The sequence below is a fragment of the Strix uralensis genome, chromosome 4, assembly GCF_047716275.1.
Source record: "Strix uralensis isolate ZFMK-TIS-50842 chromosome 4, bStrUra1, whole genome shotgun sequence".
Lineage (NCBI taxonomy): Eukaryota > Metazoa > Chordata > Aves > Strigiformes > Strigidae > Strix > Strix uralensis.
Window position 1 is genome coordinate 113384670 of NC_133975.1, and position 22086 is coordinate 113406755.

Sequence of the window (22086 nt, forward strand, 5' to 3'; positions counted from 1 at the left end):
TGTACTAGTGGGTCATTTTTCTATGCTTTTTTTGCCACCCAAATACCATTATATATCTATCCCCGGTAGAGCTGCCCATAGTCATACAACAAATAACCAATAGAGCAGAAAACTGGATCCTAAAATTGGAATATGAATACTTTCTGATGCTCTCCAATGTGCAACCTTTTTCTTATGCTTCATTCTGCAAGAAAGCAGAGTAGGGCACTTCTACCACTCCACACAAATAAAAAGAACTTGGCATCAGCTCTTCTATCAGCAGCAGAGATAGAAATTTTTGTGAAGGACAGTTAATGATACTGAATTTATAAATTCTATTAAACAAAACCACTAACAGAAAGAAGTATGGTTGCTACTTTCTTTAACCCCAGAAATTCACCATGAGTTCCAGCAGCTGTTGGATTTCAAGATTCTGTTCATACTCAGATAAAAATTCAATTCTAGAAGACTAAAGTTCACTAAGAATAAAGCTCTAGAGGTAACTACAGACTACTAAGATTCTTTTTAAACAAAGCAAAACAAAAACAAAACAACTCGTTATGTATTTTTTAAAATTTATGCCAAATTCTGTCCAAAGATCACCAAGCAACTCCTCTTGAAGTCAGTGGGAATCAGACCATTTCACATGAAGACTGAATTTTAACGGTTAGGTAAGTTGCAGACATGCCTATGTCTACAATTTAACTATCAGAACATTAAATATTAAACTAAAACAATGTATGGATCCAAAATAATGAAACAAATGTTATTATGTGACTCTCTTCTATTTCTTTTATATATAATATATGAAAGGAACTCCTAGATAATTTAACAATTGAATATTTCTAAGTAAATTGACATGGCCATCTCAGGACTTAAGATGTTCTATGTGCAGAGAATTGCTCCTTTTTTACTCAATAAATGTTTTGCAGTGCAATGTATACTAAATGTTCATCTCTTAGAATTAATCTGGCTTAAAGAGATTCATCCTGCAGCCAATACACTGAAAAGTTCCCATGGAGTTCAGAATTCACTGTAGCGTGACAACTACAAGACTATATTCGGGTTTATCAAATGAATAAATACACATCATATCTAAGAGTCATTCATGCTAGTGAGGAACATAAAATGCGAAGTGCACAAAGATATTTTAAGAACAATACTAACCTAAATACAACAGGAGGACGACCGTTTTTGTGTTTCACAAAGACACCGTCAAGACACGCCCCAATGAATATGTCACTTCCTTGACTGTCCTGTAAGAAGTTGCAAAAACTTACGCAAATACAGAAAAAAGTCTTTGAAAGCAAAGTTACATGAGAAGCAACTACTTTTAAAATTCTCGAGGAGAAAAGGGGTGGTGTGGTTTTTGGTTTTTATTTATTTTTGGCAGGAAGTAACCCTTTTTACATATGGAAAAAAAGCAACCAAGACTAAGATCAAAGCCCTGTTTACCTTTGCAGGATAGGTTTCTTCACCATAGCCCTCCATTCTCTCTACTTCTTGCATATACAACATTTCTGCATCAGGAGGAGTAAGGCCTCTACAAATGAAAACAGCAATCAGCTAGTACTGTCAATATGAAAAAGTCATTGTTTTACTCTGACACTGTCAAAGCTTGAAAAGCATCCCCAAGACATCCAGGCAACCATCAAATCATGTTGTTTTCATCTGTACCAATGGCTGATATATTTGTCTCAACCTTTACACTTTGATTCTAGTAACTTCTTTCTCTCTGGCATCTCTAGGGGTAAATGGCAACAAAGACCAGTTAAAATTATCATCTCTGCTAATGGCAGACAATTATCACATTCTTCTTCAAATCCATCATTGTCACCGTATTTTCTCACTTTATCAGAATGATTATTCTGGCACACATGTTCAAGACCTGAATTTCTCCTATTGCAGTATACATATTTAGGACCAATATGAAATTTGATGCTTCACATGTCAGGAAAGAGAGTCTTATTTTCTAAATGTTGACAGAGCTTTAACTGTGATGGTTTGAAAACATGAGAAGGACAAGATCTGTAGGTAAAGGTGGTATTTTTTTTAAATTCAACCAACTGGCAAAGAGAGTTTTCTCACACATTTGCAGTAGTGTCACACGGATTAAAAGTTTGTGTTTCCCTACCTTTTATGATCTCATAAAAGACATTATTTCTACCTGCAAAACCCTGTCATGCTCATTCTTATGTCTCTCAATACCTTTTCAACCATCAGTCTCTCGGTTTCTTCACCCTTTCCAAACATCGTGCAGACTAAGTTTTCTTTGCTGAACCTTAACCATGCCATTTTGCTACAAAAGCATTTCAAAGATAAATGGATTTGAAATTTTCAAACTGTTATTTTGTAACAATACAGGAAAAAATAATTACTTATATAGTCACAAACATTTTTCACTGATGAACTGACAACAGAGAACTTAACTTTCCTTTGTCTTGGACTACTGGATCTTAGCCACCTTCTACTTAAGGTCATAAGCATTCTGGCACAGTGACTACATTTCTACTGCCCTCAGTATGTGCCAATGTTGTTTATCAAGAAACATCCTTACTGAGGTCACAACTTCACATAAAAAAGTTTCAGAAACATTATACAGGTGAAGTCACACTATTTAATTGTGTCCTGTATTCTCAATTTTCAAGCAGAATCCTCTCATTTATATAATAATCATTCTGTTCTCTTTTCGTGTTTATTCAGCAAAAATTCCTTTAATTTTAATGTAGATGTATCGGTGAAAAACTCATTTAAATGGAAAGTGAATTTAGTCCAACTGTCTTCTGAGATTCCCAGCCTCCTGAGCTATTGAAGCAATCACATCAAAATTAAGCAATAAAGAGTTTTAGAAATTTTACCTGTATTTCTGATGTAGCAAGGCAACTTTCTGTGTCGCTTCTTCCAGTATTTTTTCTTCTTGCAGCCAACCCTTAAGGTAAGATAGCATTTATAGAATGAAATACAAAAAATTTTACAAAATTAAATGGTTATAGTTTCTTTGCATAGACGAATCAACCCTACACTCTATTCTTGGAGCACAGATGCTGTAATATGCACAGACAAAAACAAAAATCACAAACACTGTTTTGAAGTGGTTTTACTCACTTTCCCATTTCCACCCTAACCTTCTTTTCAGTGTAATATACAATAAAATTGAAAAGATCTTGGAACATCTGTGCTTCAGTGTAATATAAGGTATCATACCTCACTCCAGTCTCAGTGAAAACCTTTACTGAAATTGACGGTCTAGGGAGCAGTAAGCAAGATGGATCATGGAGTTTTTAATGATGATTTACATTTAGCAATCTAAAGAAAGATTTACATTTAAATTTATCAATTTAAGAATTTAAATGTATCAATTTAAAGTAAGTACTTACCACTGGAAACAAAGCAAATCTTTGTAGAAACTCCTGAGATTCATACTGATCATAGTCTCCAAAATCAGCTAAAAAATAAAAAATTTCTTGGATTCAAACATTTGTAACAAAATGATTCAATACCCGATTAATTGCAGCAGGATCTCCAAGTAGCAAATCTCCATCCTATTGAACTACGATCTGAAAGTAAAACAACGGAACAAACTAACCAGTAATGTTTATGAAGATGAAAAGTAAAAACACATTCCATCTTTTTACCTTGTTCAGAAAAATTGGTAACACTCCTTGTGGATAGGAAAGGAGAAAAAATGATAAAACAATCACCCTTCGTTCCTTGGGGTTTTATTTGTTTGGTTTTTTTAATCAGAGAACGGTTGAGGTTGGAAGGGTCCTCTGGAGATCTAGCCCTAAGTAGGGTCACCTACAGCAGACTGTCTCAGAGCCTTCTCCAGTCCAGTTTTAAACACAGAAGATGGAGACTTTACAACTTCTCTGGGCAACCTGTTCCAGCATCTCACCACTCTCACAACAAAACTTTTATTATGTTTAGATGAAATTTCCTGTATTTTAGTTTGTGCCCACTGCCTGCGTCTGGCTCCATGTTCTTTACTCCCTCCTGTCAAATACTTAATTATTTGCAGTATAGCACCGGCAAACTGCTCTAACTTGCAACTGAGCGGCCGGAGCACCTTTCTGCTCTCAAGCCTTATACAGCTCCCTGCACCCAGAAATGCAGAAAGTGGGACTTAGAAGCCTTCCCAGACTCAGAGGCATGCTCAGAAGGGACTCAAGAGTTTTGATTTTAATAACAGTTTTGATTTTGTCATGGCAAAGGGCATCCCAAGGAATTTGCCTCTTTTCTGTTTCCAGGAAAAAACTAGCCAACATTTCAAAGAAGAGAAATAAACGAATCTAAATTGGAAAGGTTATGTACCATTCTCACAAGAGAAACAGTGGAACAGCAGTCTGTACAGACTGGCTGCTCCCAAAAACATGAACACAATCCCCAAGTATGCAGATCCTATTTACATTACCTCAGATTCTTGTCCACAATAGTATCATTTCAGAGACATTTAGGAACCAAATCTATATTAAACATTACAATTAATATGCAAGTTATTTATGATGAAAGGGGAGAACTTGTGACATGCTACACCAACACAGCACTTGAGATAAAACAGTGTTTAGAAATAGCCTATTGTAATTATTTTAAATCAGAAAATTCTTGAAACCAGTTCACTTGAAACACCAAACAACTGCTTCTGTTCATTCACCAGCTAAAATTAACTAACTTACCTGGTATAAGCTACTTCAGTCATTGGAGCACATTAACTTAGAACCTGCATTTTTTCTGAGTTGTTTTTTTCACTGTGTTATCAACACAGTTTCTCTCTTATACAAGACTGAAAAAGGAATGTCAAAACTAAAAAGATAAATATTTTCCATCTGGAAAGAGGATTATATTGAAAGATTTCTATAAACAACTCAGTGAGCAGAGAGACATTTACAATGTCCAAAGATATGAAAAGCAAGATTTTGTCAGTTGAAGACCATTAAATCCTGGCTTGGATTAAACATTCACTGTTATATAAACAAGGCACTAATATAATTCACCCAATTCCACTGGTAACCACATTTGCAAAAAAGATAATCATCGTCTTCAATGTGATACTACCAACACATATAATTAAAACAAGACAAAAATCTTAAGTTGTATGTACTGCCAATGATTTGAAGTCCTTTCAGTTTTGGCAGAGTTACAATTGCTGTTAGATATACTGAAGTGACGTTCACTGTGAAGCAATATACAAACACACTAAACATTACCACTAAAAACTTCTATTTTGAGATATTTAAGATTGAAACAAGCATGTTAGCAGGGAACACCAGACATGATCAGTGCAGACAGACTTAGGACTGATGGTTCTCTGGTGTATACTCTAGCCCATCTGACCCCAGTTAGGAAAAATAAAGCAGCCACTTTCATGTAGGTATCACAGAAATGGGTCTTCAGGAGCAATTTGAACATAGGAATTGTTAACAGTCTTGCATACTAACTTGAAATAACCTTAGGTGTTAGGACATTTGGGAGAAAGCAGAGACACATCTGCTTATTTATGTCCCTTTCTCTTATTACCATGTCAGAATAAAGAGCCTTCATTAACAGAAACAGATGAAAAGTCTGTCAATGTAAGCAGACGACTAAAGTCATTGCTCCCAAAGGAACTCTGATGTCTAACTCAAACCCAGCTCCTGAAAATACACGTTAGATAGCCAGCTACACCTCTGAGGACTGCACAGAAATACCAGCAAGTTTAGGGCCACTGATTCCACTCTTCCCCCTCCTCAGCTCATTTGACAAAGTTCTAAGGAGCAAGCCTTTCATAACTTACTGAACTGGGTCTTTGAGCAATAAATAGAAAACATGCAATAGACAATGTATCACCAAAGTTTCTAATACAATATTAGCTAATTGGCACAATTGCCTTACTTACCTTGAACAGCTAAACCAGCCAGATGTATTGCTTGATCCAGTGTGCAAGGAATGTTGCCCTCCAAGATATCTTTCTTTAATTGCAAATAATACTGATACCTACATGGGGAGAAAAAAAAAAAAAAAAAGAAAAAGCTAACATGGGGTTCTTAATTTAAAGAGAGTGCAGACAGATATGCCTGCATTTCCTATTCTTCTCTGCATTCCCCAGTTTCTGTGGAGGGTAGCCTTCCTCATCGTTCAGACCCACTATTTCATGGTCTTTGTTAACTCTTCCCTTAGGTTTTACATATCACTGCAGAATCAAATACTGCTACCTTTTAAAACAAAGAATCTCCAAGATTTCTATCTACTACCATACCCTCATATTGTATATTAATTCTTGTGAAGTAAGGCTTTAATACTGAGAACATGGAAGCATGTGCTGCAATTCATTCAGTGATCAGAAAGGTCCGGTAAACTCCACACAAATTTCATCAGGCTAAAAGACGGCTCTCTTCCCTCACTAATTAATACAGTGACATTTTATAAACATTGTTTAGACTCTTCTGTATCCTACTACAAAAAAGCAGTATGCCATATGACAGTAGGTACCATCCTTATACAACACACATAACAGCTGGGACTAAACCCAGGCCTTAAAAAAGGAAAGGAAAAAGCCACCGCCTATCAAGGCATTTGGGGAAATAAATCTTCCCAGTCAAGCAGTAGAATGTAAGCTCTTTCCATAGAACTGCTATTAAAAGTAAACACACAGACAAAGAATCTTGACACTACCTCATGATAGTACAAATACCATCTCTTTTGCTTACGACATTTCCATTTCCTGGTGTACAGTAAACGTATCATTTGCTTAAACATGCTTAATCTCATTTACATTGAAAAGCCATGAAAAAAATCCACAGATTTCTGAAATTAATCCAGACCCTCACTATCTTACATCAAAGCAAGTACCATCCTCTAGGACCTGAGTATAAGGTTGGCACATAAACTCCTTCTTTCTATGTGGCTGCACACTGCAAAATTGTTGTTAAAGCTCCAGAATAAATATCATATTCTTTAAATAAATGCCAGAGAAGAATATTCAAGGTTTTTCAGGCAATTTAGCTATTTAATGCAACACCATGATGCCTCCTAGCACACCAAGAAGCACAGAATCTGAACCAAAGACATTCAAAAAAAAAAAAAGACCACTAGGATGACTTTTTAAGCCAGTAAAATTGCTGAGAAAACCCAAAACTTCAGAGTTTTCAGAAAGAAAATAAGCTTACAGAAATTCACACAAAACAAAAACTAAAGCTGCCAGGCATTGAGCAATACATTACAGCACCACTGTCTGCACCAAGAAGCTTATCTCCCTGAAGAGCTTTCATTCCACAATTAGTCTCTGGCAAGGTATTTTAGCACCAGAGTTTATAAAGACAGTTTCACGTAACCACAGAATAAATTAAACTGGAAAGGACATCTAAGTGATCATCTGGTTCAACTCCCCACTCAAAGGAGGGCCAACTTGAAGTTACCAGCTTAAACGGGTCGATTAATGCAAACATGTATTTCTGAAATAACAAATATATGTTTGTAATCCAGTTACTGGTTTTGTAGTGATAATAATAAATACATCAGAACAACCATACACATTAAGACACTAGAAGCCAATGTACAGGCTCATAGGAATAACTGGCCAGTATATATGCTCAATTTTACTTTTCCCCTGCGGTCAGCACCACTTATGTGGTGTTCCCCAGATTCACAGTAGAAATGGATACATCATATCAAAGCTAACATCATTGCCCAGTGATACACAAACAAACAAAAAAAAAAAAAAAAAAAATCACAAGCTGAAGCTTAGCCTGTAGTTTGCCAATGTATTGTACTGAAAGTACAGAAAGTACTGAAAGCAAAATAAAGGAAAACATAGCTCAATAAAATCCACATGTGCTTTGTGCAGGATGGATGTCCCCAAAAGCCACATATGGCTCTTCTAAACAGACAGACAAACATGAAGGGATTAAAACAATGAAAAATCTGACCATGAAAGTATGCCTATTACTGAAAATAGGTTTGACTAGATTCATAAGATCACCAAAAAGTTGTTTGCTTAGTTTATCACACATTTTAAATATTTGAAAAATAAATAAAGACACAGTTTGAACATAAATTCAGCCTAAACTAATAATTTCCATTTCTATAGAGGTGAGGGAGGGGAAAGCAGATGATTTTAAAATAAACCATACATTTCAGAACGCTGAAAAAATTATAGGCACACCTATAAAGTTTACCTGGTAATCTCCTGCTGAAGCTGAGAAACAGTAGGCACATAGAACACTACTCCAAAATACACTGTTGGCTCCAAGGCATATTTGTCCAGCTGCTTTTTCAGAGGCTTGTCCAAATCTACCCATCTGCGCTGATTCTGCTTATTATAATACCACAGACTGAAATATGTAATCTGAAAAAGAGGCATTTCAATGATGAAAAAAAATTAATATTGCAATATTAGATAAAATATGTTGTATGAAAGTCTTGCTACTGAGAAATAAAGTTTTTAAAACACTAAGGCTATGGGTTATTGAAAACTTAGAGAACTGGAAAGACATTTAATATCAAAAGCAGACATTACTTCCAGATAAGCAATCCACATACATAAGGTCCCATACCTAAAACATTACCAAACCCATTCTTTATTTGCAAAGAGTTTCTGACCTGCTGTGGCAACTTACAAATGTTAGTAGTAAGCATTTATGTGTGACCGGAAAACTAAGGGAAGTGAGAAAGGCAAATAGAAAATGACACTGGACAGCAGGAAAGCAAGGTATGGCTTTTCTGGTGAACTGGCAGGTAGGCTCACATGGGATGCTGAAGGACAAAAGAGCACAGGACAGCTGATCAGTCAAAGACAAGCTCATTAAAGCATATGTATGGCTCATCCCACAAGCAAGAAAATGAGCAGGTACAGCAGCAAGCTACCTTGCCTGAGCAGGCAACTCTTGACCAAGCCAAAACACAAAACACAGTATGTACTGGAACAGAGTGCCCCAGAGACTGAGGGATGTCCATTCCTGGAATGTCAAAATCCCACTGGACAACATCTTGAGCAACACAATCTAACTTTGATTAGATCTCCTCTGAGGAGGAGTTTGGACCAGAATATTGTTCTGTAACTCCACAGTACAGTTCTAAATTCACACTGCAGAGCCACTCATTCAAGGGCACTCATCCTGCCTGACCCTCAGGAGAGCAAAGGCTGCAGCTCTGGCTGGGGGGTCTGCACCGTCCACCCCAGCAGCAGCCGATGCCTCCCCCCAGACGGAGCTGCTGAAGGAAGAGGCTGCAGTGCAGGCCTCAGGCTGCAGGAAGGGCCTGGACCTTTCTCCCGGGGCAGGGACAGGCAGCAGACCTGCCTGCAAACGGTGTGCCCAGGTGGAGGGTGTCCTGCAGCAGGTGCTGAGCTGCAGGAGGCGGTGAGAAGGCTGCGTAGCATCAGGGAGGGTGAGGAGGAGTTCGATAGCTGGTTCCATGCACAGTCTGCACTGGACCCACAGCCAAAAACTCCCCCACCAGCATACATGAGAGGGAGGGGGGCCAGTAATGCAGAAGAATGGAAGCTTGCAACGGCAAGGACCAGCAGGAGGAAGAGACTTCCCCCGAAGCCTGAGGTGCCCTTGCAGAACCACTTCACTGCCCTGCAGACTCAAGAGAAAAGACCCATCACACTGGAGCTAAGGCAGCCCCACCTGCTCTCCATAGAACAACCAGAGAACTAGGAAAAGGCAATGGGTGCCAGTAGTAGGCTACTCTCTTCTGGGAGGTATGGAGGCACCCATCTGCTGACCAGATGCATCTCTAGTGAGGTGTGCTGCTTATCAGGGGCTCATATCAGGGATGTCACCGAGAGACTGATGAGCCTCTTACAGTCCACTATTATCTGCTGTTGTTTCACGTGGGCACCAGTGATACAGCCAGGAACAGTCTGAGGAGGATTACAGAGCCCTGGGAGCAGCAGTAAGGGACTCTGGAGAACAGGTAGTTTTCTCATCCATCCTCCAGGTCAAAAAGGAAGGCGTTTGAAAGGACCAGTCGAATCTGGAAAATCAACACATGGTTATAGGACTGGTGCCACAGACAGGGCTTCAGCTACTTAGACCATGGGACTCACTTTGAGAAACCTGGTCTACTGGGGACTGACGGGGTCCACCTGTCAGAGAAGGGGAAGAGCATCTTCAGTCATAGGCTTGCCAAGCTGGTGAAAAGGGCTTTAAACTAAAGTTGCCAGGGGAGGGAACCTCAATCCATCCCTCTCCTATCAGCTTGATGCCAGTGCCAGCAATAGAAGCCCAGAGCCTGGAGAGGGGTCACAGGTCAGCAGTAGAGCACCTGAAGAGCAGCACAAAGGAATTCCAGTCACTCCAGCCAGTAAGTCAGCTTCATCAGGGACCCAACTTAAATGCCTCTATGCAAATGCACATAGCATGGGGAAATAGACAAGAGGAGTTAGAGATGTGCACATGCCTGCAGGGTTATGATCTTATTGGCATCATGGAGATGTGGTGGGATGGTTCCTGTGACTGAAGTGTTGGAATGGAAGAATACAGGCTCTTTAGGAAGGACAGGCAGGCGAGGCAAGGAAGGGGGTTCACCCTCTATGTTAATGACCAGCTGGAGTGCATGGAGCTCTGCCTGGGGATGGGTGAGGAGCAGACCAAGGGCTCCTGGGTCAGGATTAAAGGGAGGGCAGAGACAGCTGACATTATAGTCTGCTACAGGCCACCCAACCAGGAAGACTGAATAGATGAGGCCCTCTATAGACAGATAGGAGCAGTCTCGTGTTCACAAACCCTGGTCCTCATGGAGGACTTCAACCACCCCAAAGTCTGACGGAGGGACAACACAGCAGGGCATAAGCAATTCAGGAGGTGTCTGGAATGCATTGATGATAACTTCCTTCACCCAGTGATAGAGGACCCAGCAAGGAGAGGTGCTATGCTGGACCCTGTTCTCACCAACAAGCTGGGGCTGGTGGGGAGTGTGAAGCTCAAGGGCAGCCTTGGCTGCAGTGACCACAAAATGGTGGAGTTCAAGATCCTTAGGGCAGCAAGGAGGGCACACAGCAAGCTCGCTCGCTACCCTGGACTTCAGGAGATCAGACTTTGGCCTCTTCAGGGATCTGCTTGTCAGAGTAGCATGGGATAAAGCCCTGGAGGGAAGAAGGGCCCAAGAAAGCTGGTTGACATTCAAGGGTCACCTCCTCCAAGCTCAAGAGCGATGTATCCCAGCAAAGACGAAGTCAGGTAAAACCACCTGACGGCCTGCATGGATCAACAAGGAGCTCCTGGACAAGCTCAAACACAAAAAGGAAGCCTAAAGAGGGTGGAAGCGAGGACAGGCAGTCTGGGAGGAATACAGAGAAACTGTCTGAGCAGCCAGGGATCGGGTCAGGAAAGCCAAAGCCCTGATAGAATTAAATCTGGACAGAGATGTTAAGAGCAATAAGAAAAAGCCTCTATAGGTATATCAGTGATCAAATGAAGACTAGGGAAAGTGTGGGCCCTCTTCAGAAGGAAATGGGAGATCTGATTATCCCTGGATAAGGAGAAGGCTGAGGTACTCAATGACTTTTTCACCTCAGTCTTCACCAGCAAGTGCTCCAGGCACACCACCCAAGACACAGAAGGCAAAGGCAGGGACTGGGAGAATGAAGAATTGCCCACTGTAGGAGAAGATCAGGTTCAAGACTATCTAAGGAATCTGAAGGTGCACAAGTCCGTGGGACCTGATGAGATGCATCCACAGGTCCTGAGGGAACTGGCAGATGAAGTGGCTGAACCACTATCTATATTTGAGAAGTCATGGCAGTCTGGTGAAGTTCCCACTGACTGGAAAAGGGGAAACATAACACCCACTTTTTAAAAGGGAAATAAAGAGGACCCAGGGAACTACAGGCCAGTCAGTCTCACCTCTGTGTCCAGCAAGATCATGGAGCAGATCCTCCTGGAAACTGCTAGGTCACATGGAAAATAAGGAGGCAACTGGTGACAGCCAACATGCCTTCATTAAGGGCAAATCATGCCTGATGAATTTGGCAGCCTTCTACAGCGGGGTTACAGTGTTGGTGGATAAGGGAAGAGCAACTGAGGTCATCTACCTGGACTGAGCAAAGCTTATGACACCGTCCTGCATGACATCCTTGTCTCTAAATTGGAGACACATGGATTTGATGGATGGACCACTCTGTGGATAAGGAATCGGTTGGATGATCACAATCAAAGAGTTGCAATCAATGACTCGATGTCCAAGTAGAGGCCAGCAATGAGTGGCATTCCTCGGGGGTCGGTGTTGGGACTGGCGCTGTTTAACATCTTTGTCAGCAACATGGACTGAGTGCACCCTCAGCAAGTTTGTTGACGACACCAAGCCATGTGGTGCAGTCAACATACTGGAGGAAAGGGATGCCATCCAGAAGGACCTTGATAGACTTGAGAGGTGGGTTTGTGCAAATCTCATGAAGTTCAACAAGGCCAAGTGCACGGTCCTTGATGCAATCCCAAGCACACACACAGGCTGGGCGGAGAACAGATTGAGAGCAGCCCTGTGGAGAAGGACTTGGGGGTGTTGGTTGTTGAGAAGCTCAACATGACCCAGCAATGTGTGCTTGCAGCCCAGAAAGCCAATGGTATCCTGGGCTGCATCAAAAGAAGCGTGACCAGCAGGTCGAGGGAGGTGATCCTCCCCCTCTACTATGCCCTTGTGAGACCCCACCTGCAGTGCTCTGTCCAGCTCTGGGGCCCACATCAGAACATGAACCTGCTCCAGTAGGTCGAGAGGAGGCCACAAAGATGACTGGGGGGCTGGAGCACCTCCCTTATGAAGACAGGCTGAGAGAGTTGGGGTTGCTCAGTCTGGGGAAGAGAAGGCGCCGGGGAGACCTTATAGCAGCCTTCCAGTACTTAAAGGGGGCCCACAAGCAAGCTGGAGAGGGACTTTTTCCAAAGCCATGTAGTGATAGGACAAGGGGTAATTGTTTTAAACTGAATGAGGGTAGATTTAGATTAGATATAAGGAAGAAATTCTTTACTCTGAGGGTGGTGAGACACTGGAACAGGTTGCTCAGAGAAGTTGTGGATGCCCCCTGCCTGGAAGTGTTCAAGGCCAGGTTGGACGGGGCTTTGAGCAACCTGGTCTAGTGGAAGGTGCCTCTGCCCATGGCAGGGGGGTTGGAACTGGATGATCTTTAAGGTCCCTTACAACCCAAACCATTCTATGATAGACCACTTTAGTACTTTCCTGTGAAAACTCATCTATATACACATCTGAAAACTCATACACATACATCTTCTTAGTTTATAGTCTAAACAGGATGAAGGGTCTACCCTTATGGTGTTCTGGCTATCCTTTACATCTCTGACAGGCTGACTATGCATGTAACTACCACAGCACGGGCGGGTATGCTACATCCCAAACTTCAAGGACAGCAGTGAAGACCATATCAGCACAGATCGTTAAGTATTTTGGGCACAAAAGCCAAGGTGTAACATTAAACTAACAGAACCACCTATTCCATAAAAGCATTTTCTGTGAGAAATTAGCAAAACTGGGAAATTAGAGACAATTCTAAGGCATAATGTTCCTTTGACACTGTATATTGGCATAATGTACTTCTTTGCCTCTAAATTAGCATCAACACAGTTGTTGGTAGGTTTTGATGGGGTTTTTTTCCCCAGTGTTTAAAAAAAAAAATTGTCTAAATTAAAATTACTGTTACCATGTAATTGCAAAATCAGTATTCAGAAGATAAAAAAAAGTTAGGATGAAGCCTGCCCATTTAACCTTAAGATCCCTTCCACGAACTAAGACAATTCTGGTCCTATTTGATAAAAAGACAGGCTGTAATACAAAAATTAAATTTAAATAGAACTGTTCATAGAAGGAAAAAGCAGTTTTTCAGTATAGAAGAAGACACCTGGAGAAAAGGCAAAGTGCTGGTATATACAAAATAGTTTTGTGGTTGGGAAAGTTTAAAAATCACCATAAACAAGACTGTATTCCAACAGTAGAAACAGAGTTCTCTTGTAAAGCAAATCCAACAAATCAAATTTTCCACAGGTGGACACTGTCTGCTCTTCGCTTCTGAATTCTGAAAACCAAGAGTCAAATTTAAGAACTCATAAAATACTTCCAGTTTCAAGAGGACAAAAGGAATATGGCTCTGAATACAAATACTATAAACACTGTTTTCTTAATTTCTCAGTCCAAGCACACAAAAGTTTGCAGATACTTTAGACAACATTTGTTTTTATATCTGTGCTTCAATCCCCCAATCATAAGATGTAGTGTGTGGCAACCTTGGCCACCCCACAAGGATATTGAGAAGATAGTATCTTAAGATTCCATAAGATGTTACAAATTATAACAGTACTACCACACAAACACTATTAAGAAAAAAATACTATGTTCACTGCAACATCACACACTGAAGAGGATAAAAATGTACCAAATGACTACTCCTCAATCCTTCCTGCAGACTGAAGGAATGCATGTAAAAAAATGTATTTCTCTTTCATTACAAGACTGTTAATATCACGTGCACTATCGCAGGAGCCAAAGTCAGCCTGTGATGCTGTGACATCCTGTAACTTCTGAGTGTTATAAACGTAATGTGTACATAATGCAAGACACTATTTTTTGGTCCTCTAGTTTACTTAAAAATAACAGTTAAAGTTGAACTATATGCTGTAAGTTACTTGATCTCACTTGCTAGGAAAAATTCAAAAAAACAAAGCCTACTGTGCTGGCCAACAGGTCAACTGCATGAGACCCTGGTTGAGTGTGATCTGAAACATCAAACCACAACCTTCTGGGTGAGAGCAGAGGCCAAGGCAGAGACTGAAACCTACAGGTAACAGCTACAGAACCACAAAAGCACACCAACAAAGTTGAAAGACTTCTGTAAAAGATAGCACACAAACACTTTTGGAAACCAATTTGAAATGTATGCAAAAATTTCTAATTAACTGAGTAACTTTCATCTGCAGCCTTGGTGTATTTAAGCCTCAAAGAAGCACAAATACATAACAGAAAGGTAAGGAAAGAAAGAGCACAAACTTCTGCTAACATCCCAACTGTTTCAAACTCTGATGTAAGATACTCCTGGTTCTACACCCTGAAGTCTAAACTGAATCTATAGCCTATTTTTAAGGCATGATTATCACTTGCACTGGTGTCTCTTTACAACACTGACCACTTTTTCTTGCCTACACACAGAACTGAGTTACTGGCACAACAGACTAAGAAAAATGCTTCCGCATTTTTAAGTATTCTCTGGAATCCAGCATACCTTTAAATAAGATTCTTCTACCATAGTATTTTCCCTTACAAACTCCTCCAATCTGGACTATCAAAAATAAAATGAAAACCAGGCAAAACACTATGGACCAAAGTTGTCTTCTGACTTGTATGCAAACCTTTCACTTAACTTCAAGGGCAGAATTTGATCCTGTGAGTTTGCAGAGGAGTTTATGCACCCTGGAATATTCTCACTGATTAAAATAGAATCCAATTTTATTCATTGCTAAAACATTTTATTATTAGCAGCTCAGGACAACATCCAATGCTAAAAAGAATGTCATGACATAATTCTTAAAATATGTTAAGCTGTTAAGATTAACGCTACTTTGAGGTTCATTTATTTTAGTGACTTATTCATGACCCAACCCCTTTGAAAAAAAATCAACTAGAAATAAAAAGAACATGCAATTTCTGCAGTTACTTTCTACTTAGCTGCTTTCTGTCACTACGGACAGGAACAGTAAGCATTTTTGCATACAAGTCCAAGAGTTATCAAGAACACAAAAGTACCAAAAACCCAACACAGCATTATAGCTCAAATTGGAGCTAGTGACTTAATCCATGATGTCAACCAGAGTTCCTAAACTAAGCAGAGGAGCTTCATCAGGTACAAGTGCCACAAAACTACACTACTGTAGGTGACTAGATTATATCTTTTAGCATGATGTATGATGAGTCAGAGAAGTTGGGCTGATTGGTCTTTAAGAAGAGACTAAAGTACAATCTTACTGTGAACTTCAATTGCTTAAGAGCAGGGTATAGAGAATACAGAAACAGGCTCTTCTTGGAAGTGCTCGCTGCACAAGAATGAGAAGCACTAGGCACAAACTGCAATGTGGGAAATTCCAATTAGATCAGGCAAAAAAATTTCACAAGACTAGCCAAACACTAGAACAAGTAGCCCAAAAAGGTGTCAAATCTCTATCCCTGGAGGTACTCAAACTCACTCAGGCAATCCCTGAGCCACTTGATCCAAGCTGGCCTTCCTGAGCAAAGGGTGGGATCATGCAACCCTCAAGAGGTCCCTTCCAACTCAAACTATTATGTGATTTTATGTCATTATAGAATTGGTGCTGACAAAGAAACAGCTTACTGATAAATTCTTGGATGTAAATAACACTTTTAAAAAAAAAAAAAATAAAAGGTGTTATCTTTTACAAACCCATTAAAAACTGAGCTTTAAATCTTAACATTTTCATCAGTTTCCACATCTATTAAGCATACTTTGCTGTTCCTCATCTATTTTATAATTTGAAATGGAATCAATGAGATAGTACTTCTTCCCTGTACCAACTGCCTGATATTAGTTAGCTGCAACTAACTGCTGTCTTTCATTTTATTTTCCTTAGTACAGATCAGCCTTATCCCTAATATAATTTCACTTTGGCTCTAATCTAATCGTCATTTCTCTATACCACTTATTCTGATTAGCAGTATAAAAAAAATGTTTTAATATAGAATCTCAGGGTCCGTTTTGGTCACAGTTTACACTACCTAGAAAAGAAATAAAAATGACAAATGCATATGCCAGATATCAAATGTGTGTAATCTTCTCACTTGAGTTTAACAGCACCTATTATGATCCCCAAACTCGACTGTGCCTTTCATTTTTTGCCAATATAAAGAAAAAGTTACGTTCCCTAGGATGTTGAGAAAACACCATTTATAGAGAATGATTAGAGAAAAAAAATCATTCTCTATAAAACACCAGACTGAAGGGAAAAAAAAAAAAACAACCACTTTTTGTGGGTGGAAGCAGAGAGGACAAATAGACTTTACTACACATTCCCCCGAGGCATAACAGTGTTCAAAGTTTACTTCAAACTTACGTATTTAACTGTGTATTTCCCCAGCTAATTTCCACATCCTATATTACAAATCTTACAGAATATCTCACAGGTTATAAATAGACTGGAAAAGAGAATTGTTTTCTAATTGTTAATACAATGTCTTTTAATTAATGCAATCTGCTACCTGCCTCAAGGGTACAGCAGCCTGAGGAATCACCATCCTAAAACGTGAATCAAGAAATTATAAAAAGAAAACAATAACAGGGTTTACAGAAGAATGTAATCAAAACATATTTTTAGGCTCTTCCTCTTTTGCACCTGCACATACAAATAAAACAAGCTATAAGACTTTCCTGAACAGAGTGCTGAAAGCACCTTCTCATTACTGAAGGATAAGCACTGCAGTTGTACTTATAAAATCCCAGTTAGCCCAAGGGCTCCACTGTGTCTAGCTTTATTATATGCTTGGATACAAAACAGCTCCTGCCATCAGGATATCACAGTTTAAATAAACTGCAGGAGAACTGGGTTAATAATCCTGCACTATGCACAACTGCCAGATACCAAGTGAAAGCTTTAGCCTACGCCCAATGTTAAGAACAACAGAAGGAGACAAGAGGCCCTGAAAATTCTCCAGAAACTTCACTCTTATCACAGCAGACAACCTCCTCCACAAATCTTTCCAATCTCTAGCGGAGAAAGGATTTGGAGCAGCCTGGACTGGCCAGTGTACAAGATCCAAGACTTCCTGGAAGTGGTGGAGAAAAAAAACCTGTGAGTCTTGCCATGTACCAGCCACTGAGTAGAAAGTTGCACTCCTCTGCATACTACCGTGACCAATTGTTCTTGCAAAAAAAGGAGGACTGCCGGTTAGCTTCATAACAATCCCTCCATTTTCCCATTTGAAGCTTCTCACTTTAGGGTACTTTTGCTTATACTATTTTTGTTTTTCTAGTACTGACAAGATCTTCATCTGTAGCTGCAGGAGGGAGTATTTAGCAGGGCAGCTATACGTATACAGAGATAAATTATTCTTAAGTCTTAGATCTTTCATAATGCAAACCTTTTTTCCAACACCCACATACACACAATTATTTTCTCCTAACTACTCCAACACAGGTTCCCCAAATGCTACTTAAACAAAGCAATTGCCAACTATAGCTTAAAGCAAAACAGCAGGAATAAAAATAAAAATAACCAAAATCAATACTTTGGAAGGCAATCTGACATATTCTAATTTATTCAAATTAAAACACTGCACAAATTAGAATACACTGTGTTTTACACCCTTCAAATATCTTGAATAAATGGTCTTTCGACAGGCAAGGCAGATTCTACTCATCAGTACATTAGAGAAAGGTAAACCAGCTAATTTACAAGCTGAAGAGCAATGCCTTCATAGTGCATAGAAGACATTATAGTCAAGACCTATTTTAACCTCTTTCAGAAACAGGTCAGTTATCAACATGACCAAGAAATGTAGAAACATGCTTTTTTTTAGAAAATCATCTTATTTTTTCCCACCACTGCCCAAGACTCCAAGAAGGATGGACTCACACAACTGCTTTTGACTCACACCTTACACAGCACTGACATTAAAAAAGTATCATGTTCCCATTCATGAGGCTTAAATTCAAAATTTCAAAGTAGTCTAAAAATACTAAATAATAAGTTAAGGTCTTCGCTTCAGAAGTAAAGAAAAACTCTTCTGTCAAAATCAGTAAAAAACTGTACAGCAATTCACAGACAGTGAAAAAACACAATTAACTGGTATATTCAAATTCTGACCTAATTTTATAAAAAAGCTGAAGAAATTATGGGCAAAGCTTCCTAATTGCCCCTACTGCTTTCATGGAAAAACCTGAATTTTGTGCTGTTCAGTGTAATAAGACTGAGGACAAATCCTGTACCTGAACATATAGGTTTTTTCTTTCAGTAAAAGGAAGAACTACAATAACTGCATTGAGGAAATTACTGATTTTTGGCTGACTGCTCTGTCCTTCAGTTTATCTTGGTTCCTAAATTACAATTATGGCACATTTATACATATGTTTGTGATGGAATCAAGCTTGTTTTTCACTAAAGTAGCTTTTTAAAGAATAATTAGATCACACACTGAGGGTCTGCATCTTTACATACCTTCCTCCAAGACAATTTCTCCTTTCCTAATTTTAAGGAAAATTTGGTTCAGAGAGGCAACCATAGCAGTCCAACTATGAGCACTGCTTCTTCTCTGATTTCTCCAAGCATTAGCTAAAATTTCATCAGACTTTGATACAAAGCATAAACATAATTATGTTAGTGACCCCTCTATCATGACTTGGCCCAACTTTTACTTGCCAGTCAATATGTTTACTGGTACATATAGAGGTAAGAATATTTATGGTTGCACTTGGTCTTATTTAAAAACACTTTTTACGTATGCAAAACACACATTTAAGAATCACCATACTGAATTAAAGGCATTTTTTTGTGTTTTCTCCAAACAAGAGCCGGTATTTTAGAATTCAGAGCAAAGTTTTACAGCATAGTTCAAGCACTTCTGAAGCACTGTTGCAGAACTTCTAAGTTACTCAGAACCCGGATAACCTTGATTCCTTGTTTTCTATTCACGTCCAAAACAAACACAGGAACTTGCATATGCACCACACATACTCTCCACAGAAGTTCCCTACCATTGGTTTTTGTACTTGGGCCCAAATGTCTACCACATATCTGCAGTTAAGTCGGACCCTCTGCTTGTACACAGTAGCAGAATTTAACACTTCTAAACCAGAATGAAGGGGCGTTAGAAAACAGAAACAAAAGAAGATTCAGCAAGAGAAGTAAATCAGTTGTAACATCTCCTGCCAAACATCCTATAGATACCTAGCTATATTACCACTTAAAATTGTTTTTTCTATATTTTCAAGTATTTAATTTGTATACTCTTGCCCTAGATGCAAGATTAGCAGTGTTGCACATACTTTTTAATGTAGTTAACAATCAGAGCTCTCAGTAGTTTTGCAAAACTTGTCATTCCAGAACGGTTTTCCACAACATATCCAACTTTTTGCATAAATCAAGTTTGGTTATAGTTCTCTCACAGGATAAAAGACATAATAATTCTGCTACTGTGTACAAGCAGAGAGCCCGACTTAACTGCAGATATGTGGTAGACATTTGGGCCCAAGTACAAAAACCAATGGTATGGAACTTCTGGAGTTGTGTGTTGTGCATATGCAAGTTCCTGTGTTTGCTTTGGACGTGAATAGAAAACAAGAAATCAAGGTTATCCGGGTCCTGAGTAACTTAGAAGTTCTGCAACAGTGCGTCAGAAATGCTTGAACTATAAAAACGTATGTTCCCTTTCCCCAGCTCCTCAGTTTAAGAGAGATGGATTACATACCCGTTGCTGATGAATCACATTCTGGGAATACCAGATGTTCTTAGTTTAATGCACTCATTTCACTTTTCTGTAAAGTCTACCATTCGGTAAAAAAAAAAATTGTCAACATACTTAAGACTCCCTAAACTCTAACTATGTGTCCATAGTAGTACACAACTTGGAAATTGAGAAGTACTAATTGGAAAATCAAAAGAAAACCAGTGTTTAGCCACACAAAGCATAATTTGAAGACTACTCCTTTACATAAAGATCTGTTAAAACAAGTATCTGAAAAGATGGCACAGCATTAAAAAGCCATTCAATTCACTGCCCAAATTCAGTAATTGCAGACTACACCAGAGAGAAAGAGGTATTTACAAGTTTTACCATTCTGTGTGTAAAAAGGTAGAGATTCCCCTCATACCTCCTGCAATAAACTGTTAGGAAGGTGCATGGGAACGGCATGTCATAACTGTATAGCCCATACACGGTAATCCGAAACCGATGCGTCGGTTTTCGTAACTATGTTAAGTATCAGTATTCAAATAAACAGTCATACTTTCACGTTTAACACTCTGAATTCACACTTACGCTTTAAGTGTGCTTAGTGCATTAACAATATGCAACATCTTGTACAAAGTACTTAGTATTTTACAGTATCCAGGTCTAACATTGGTTTTGCAGATTTAAGGAAAGTGCTGAACAAATTTTTCTTTCTGAAAACTTTCTACTAAGCAAGCAGTCAGGAATGATCCAGTATCTGCTTGGCCAATCTAACTATTTAAAGGCAGAACAACATTTTTTAAATGCAAGCTCTGGAAAGTAATTTATATCCCTACTTTCCATTCCCTTTTATTGCAACACATTTTCCTGCCAAAATAATCCATGCAAGAATGCATGACTGAAGGAATCTGCTCAGAGTTCAATAGTGTACTGTCAACTCCCTTAGTCTGATATATGACTCTTAATTGAGGGAACTGCCATCTTTTTTTTAAAAAAAAAAAAAAAAAAAAAAGATTTTTAGGAGTAGCTCCAAAGAAAGAGATAATGAAGAGTAGCTGAAAAAAAACTGCATCTCCAACACTCTGTGACTAGTTCAATAAAAGCTAGCAGTCATCATTCAGGAGCACAAAGCCTTTGCATTTTGCAAACCAAATATAGTTAAAATTCTTTACCTTCTGTTGACTTAGCACTGACATCTGAAAGCGCATAGATAAAACTGACAATCTCCACTCACACCACAATAACTGAATTCTAAATATATGATATCTGATGTGTTCCCAGTAAACACTAAGACTACAAGAGTAGTTAGATTCTTCCTTTACTACTAGAAGGAGCAAGATTAAAAAAAAAGATGTCACACTGGTGCACAGAATTGCATTTTTCCAAAATAACTGTACACTAAAAAAAAAAATGTTTGGAGAATCTAATAGAATGCATATCGGGATTGAAAACAACCACTGTAAACAAACAATTCAAGATTAATGAATTCACATCTACTTCATTTATTATTCTCCAAACAGAAAAAAAAATATTTCTTACAACAACTGACTATATATAGCATTTTCTACCAAGAAATCCTACAGTAATGCATGCTGTGAACAGTAATAGATGTTTGCAGGACCGAGTTATAAGCAGCTGCCATTGCTTGACAATAAAAATACAACATTTCAAAAAAATCACAGTTATTAGACAACAATTATTTTCATGATTACTCTTATTTTGGTTACCCTTATA

The 22086-nt window shown here is 39.0% G+C and overlaps 1 protein-coding gene across 2 annotated transcripts in view; it reads right to left on the bottom strand.

Annotated features, from left to right (window-relative positions):
* The window catches only part of PTPN21 (protein tyrosine phosphatase non-receptor type 21), a 52990-nt gene that overhangs the window by 23129 nt on the left and 7775 nt on the right, over positions 1 to 22086 (bottom strand). For both annotated transcript variants that reach the window (XM_074868555.1, XM_074868556.1), the window contains 6 exons: positions 8130 to 8299; positions 5852 to 5949; positions 3357 to 3424; positions 2838 to 2908; positions 1435 to 1522; positions 1147 to 1235 (listed from right to left, as the gene is read on the bottom strand). In XM_074868555.1, coding sequence (XP_074724656.1) covers positions 1147 to 1235; positions 1435 to 1522; positions 2838 to 2908; positions 3357 to 3424; positions 5852 to 5949; positions 8130 to 8299 — 584 coding nt within the window. The remainder of the gene's footprint in view (positions 1 to 1146; positions 1236 to 1434; positions 1523 to 2837; positions 2909 to 3356; positions 3425 to 5851; positions 5950 to 8129; positions 8300 to 22086) is intronic.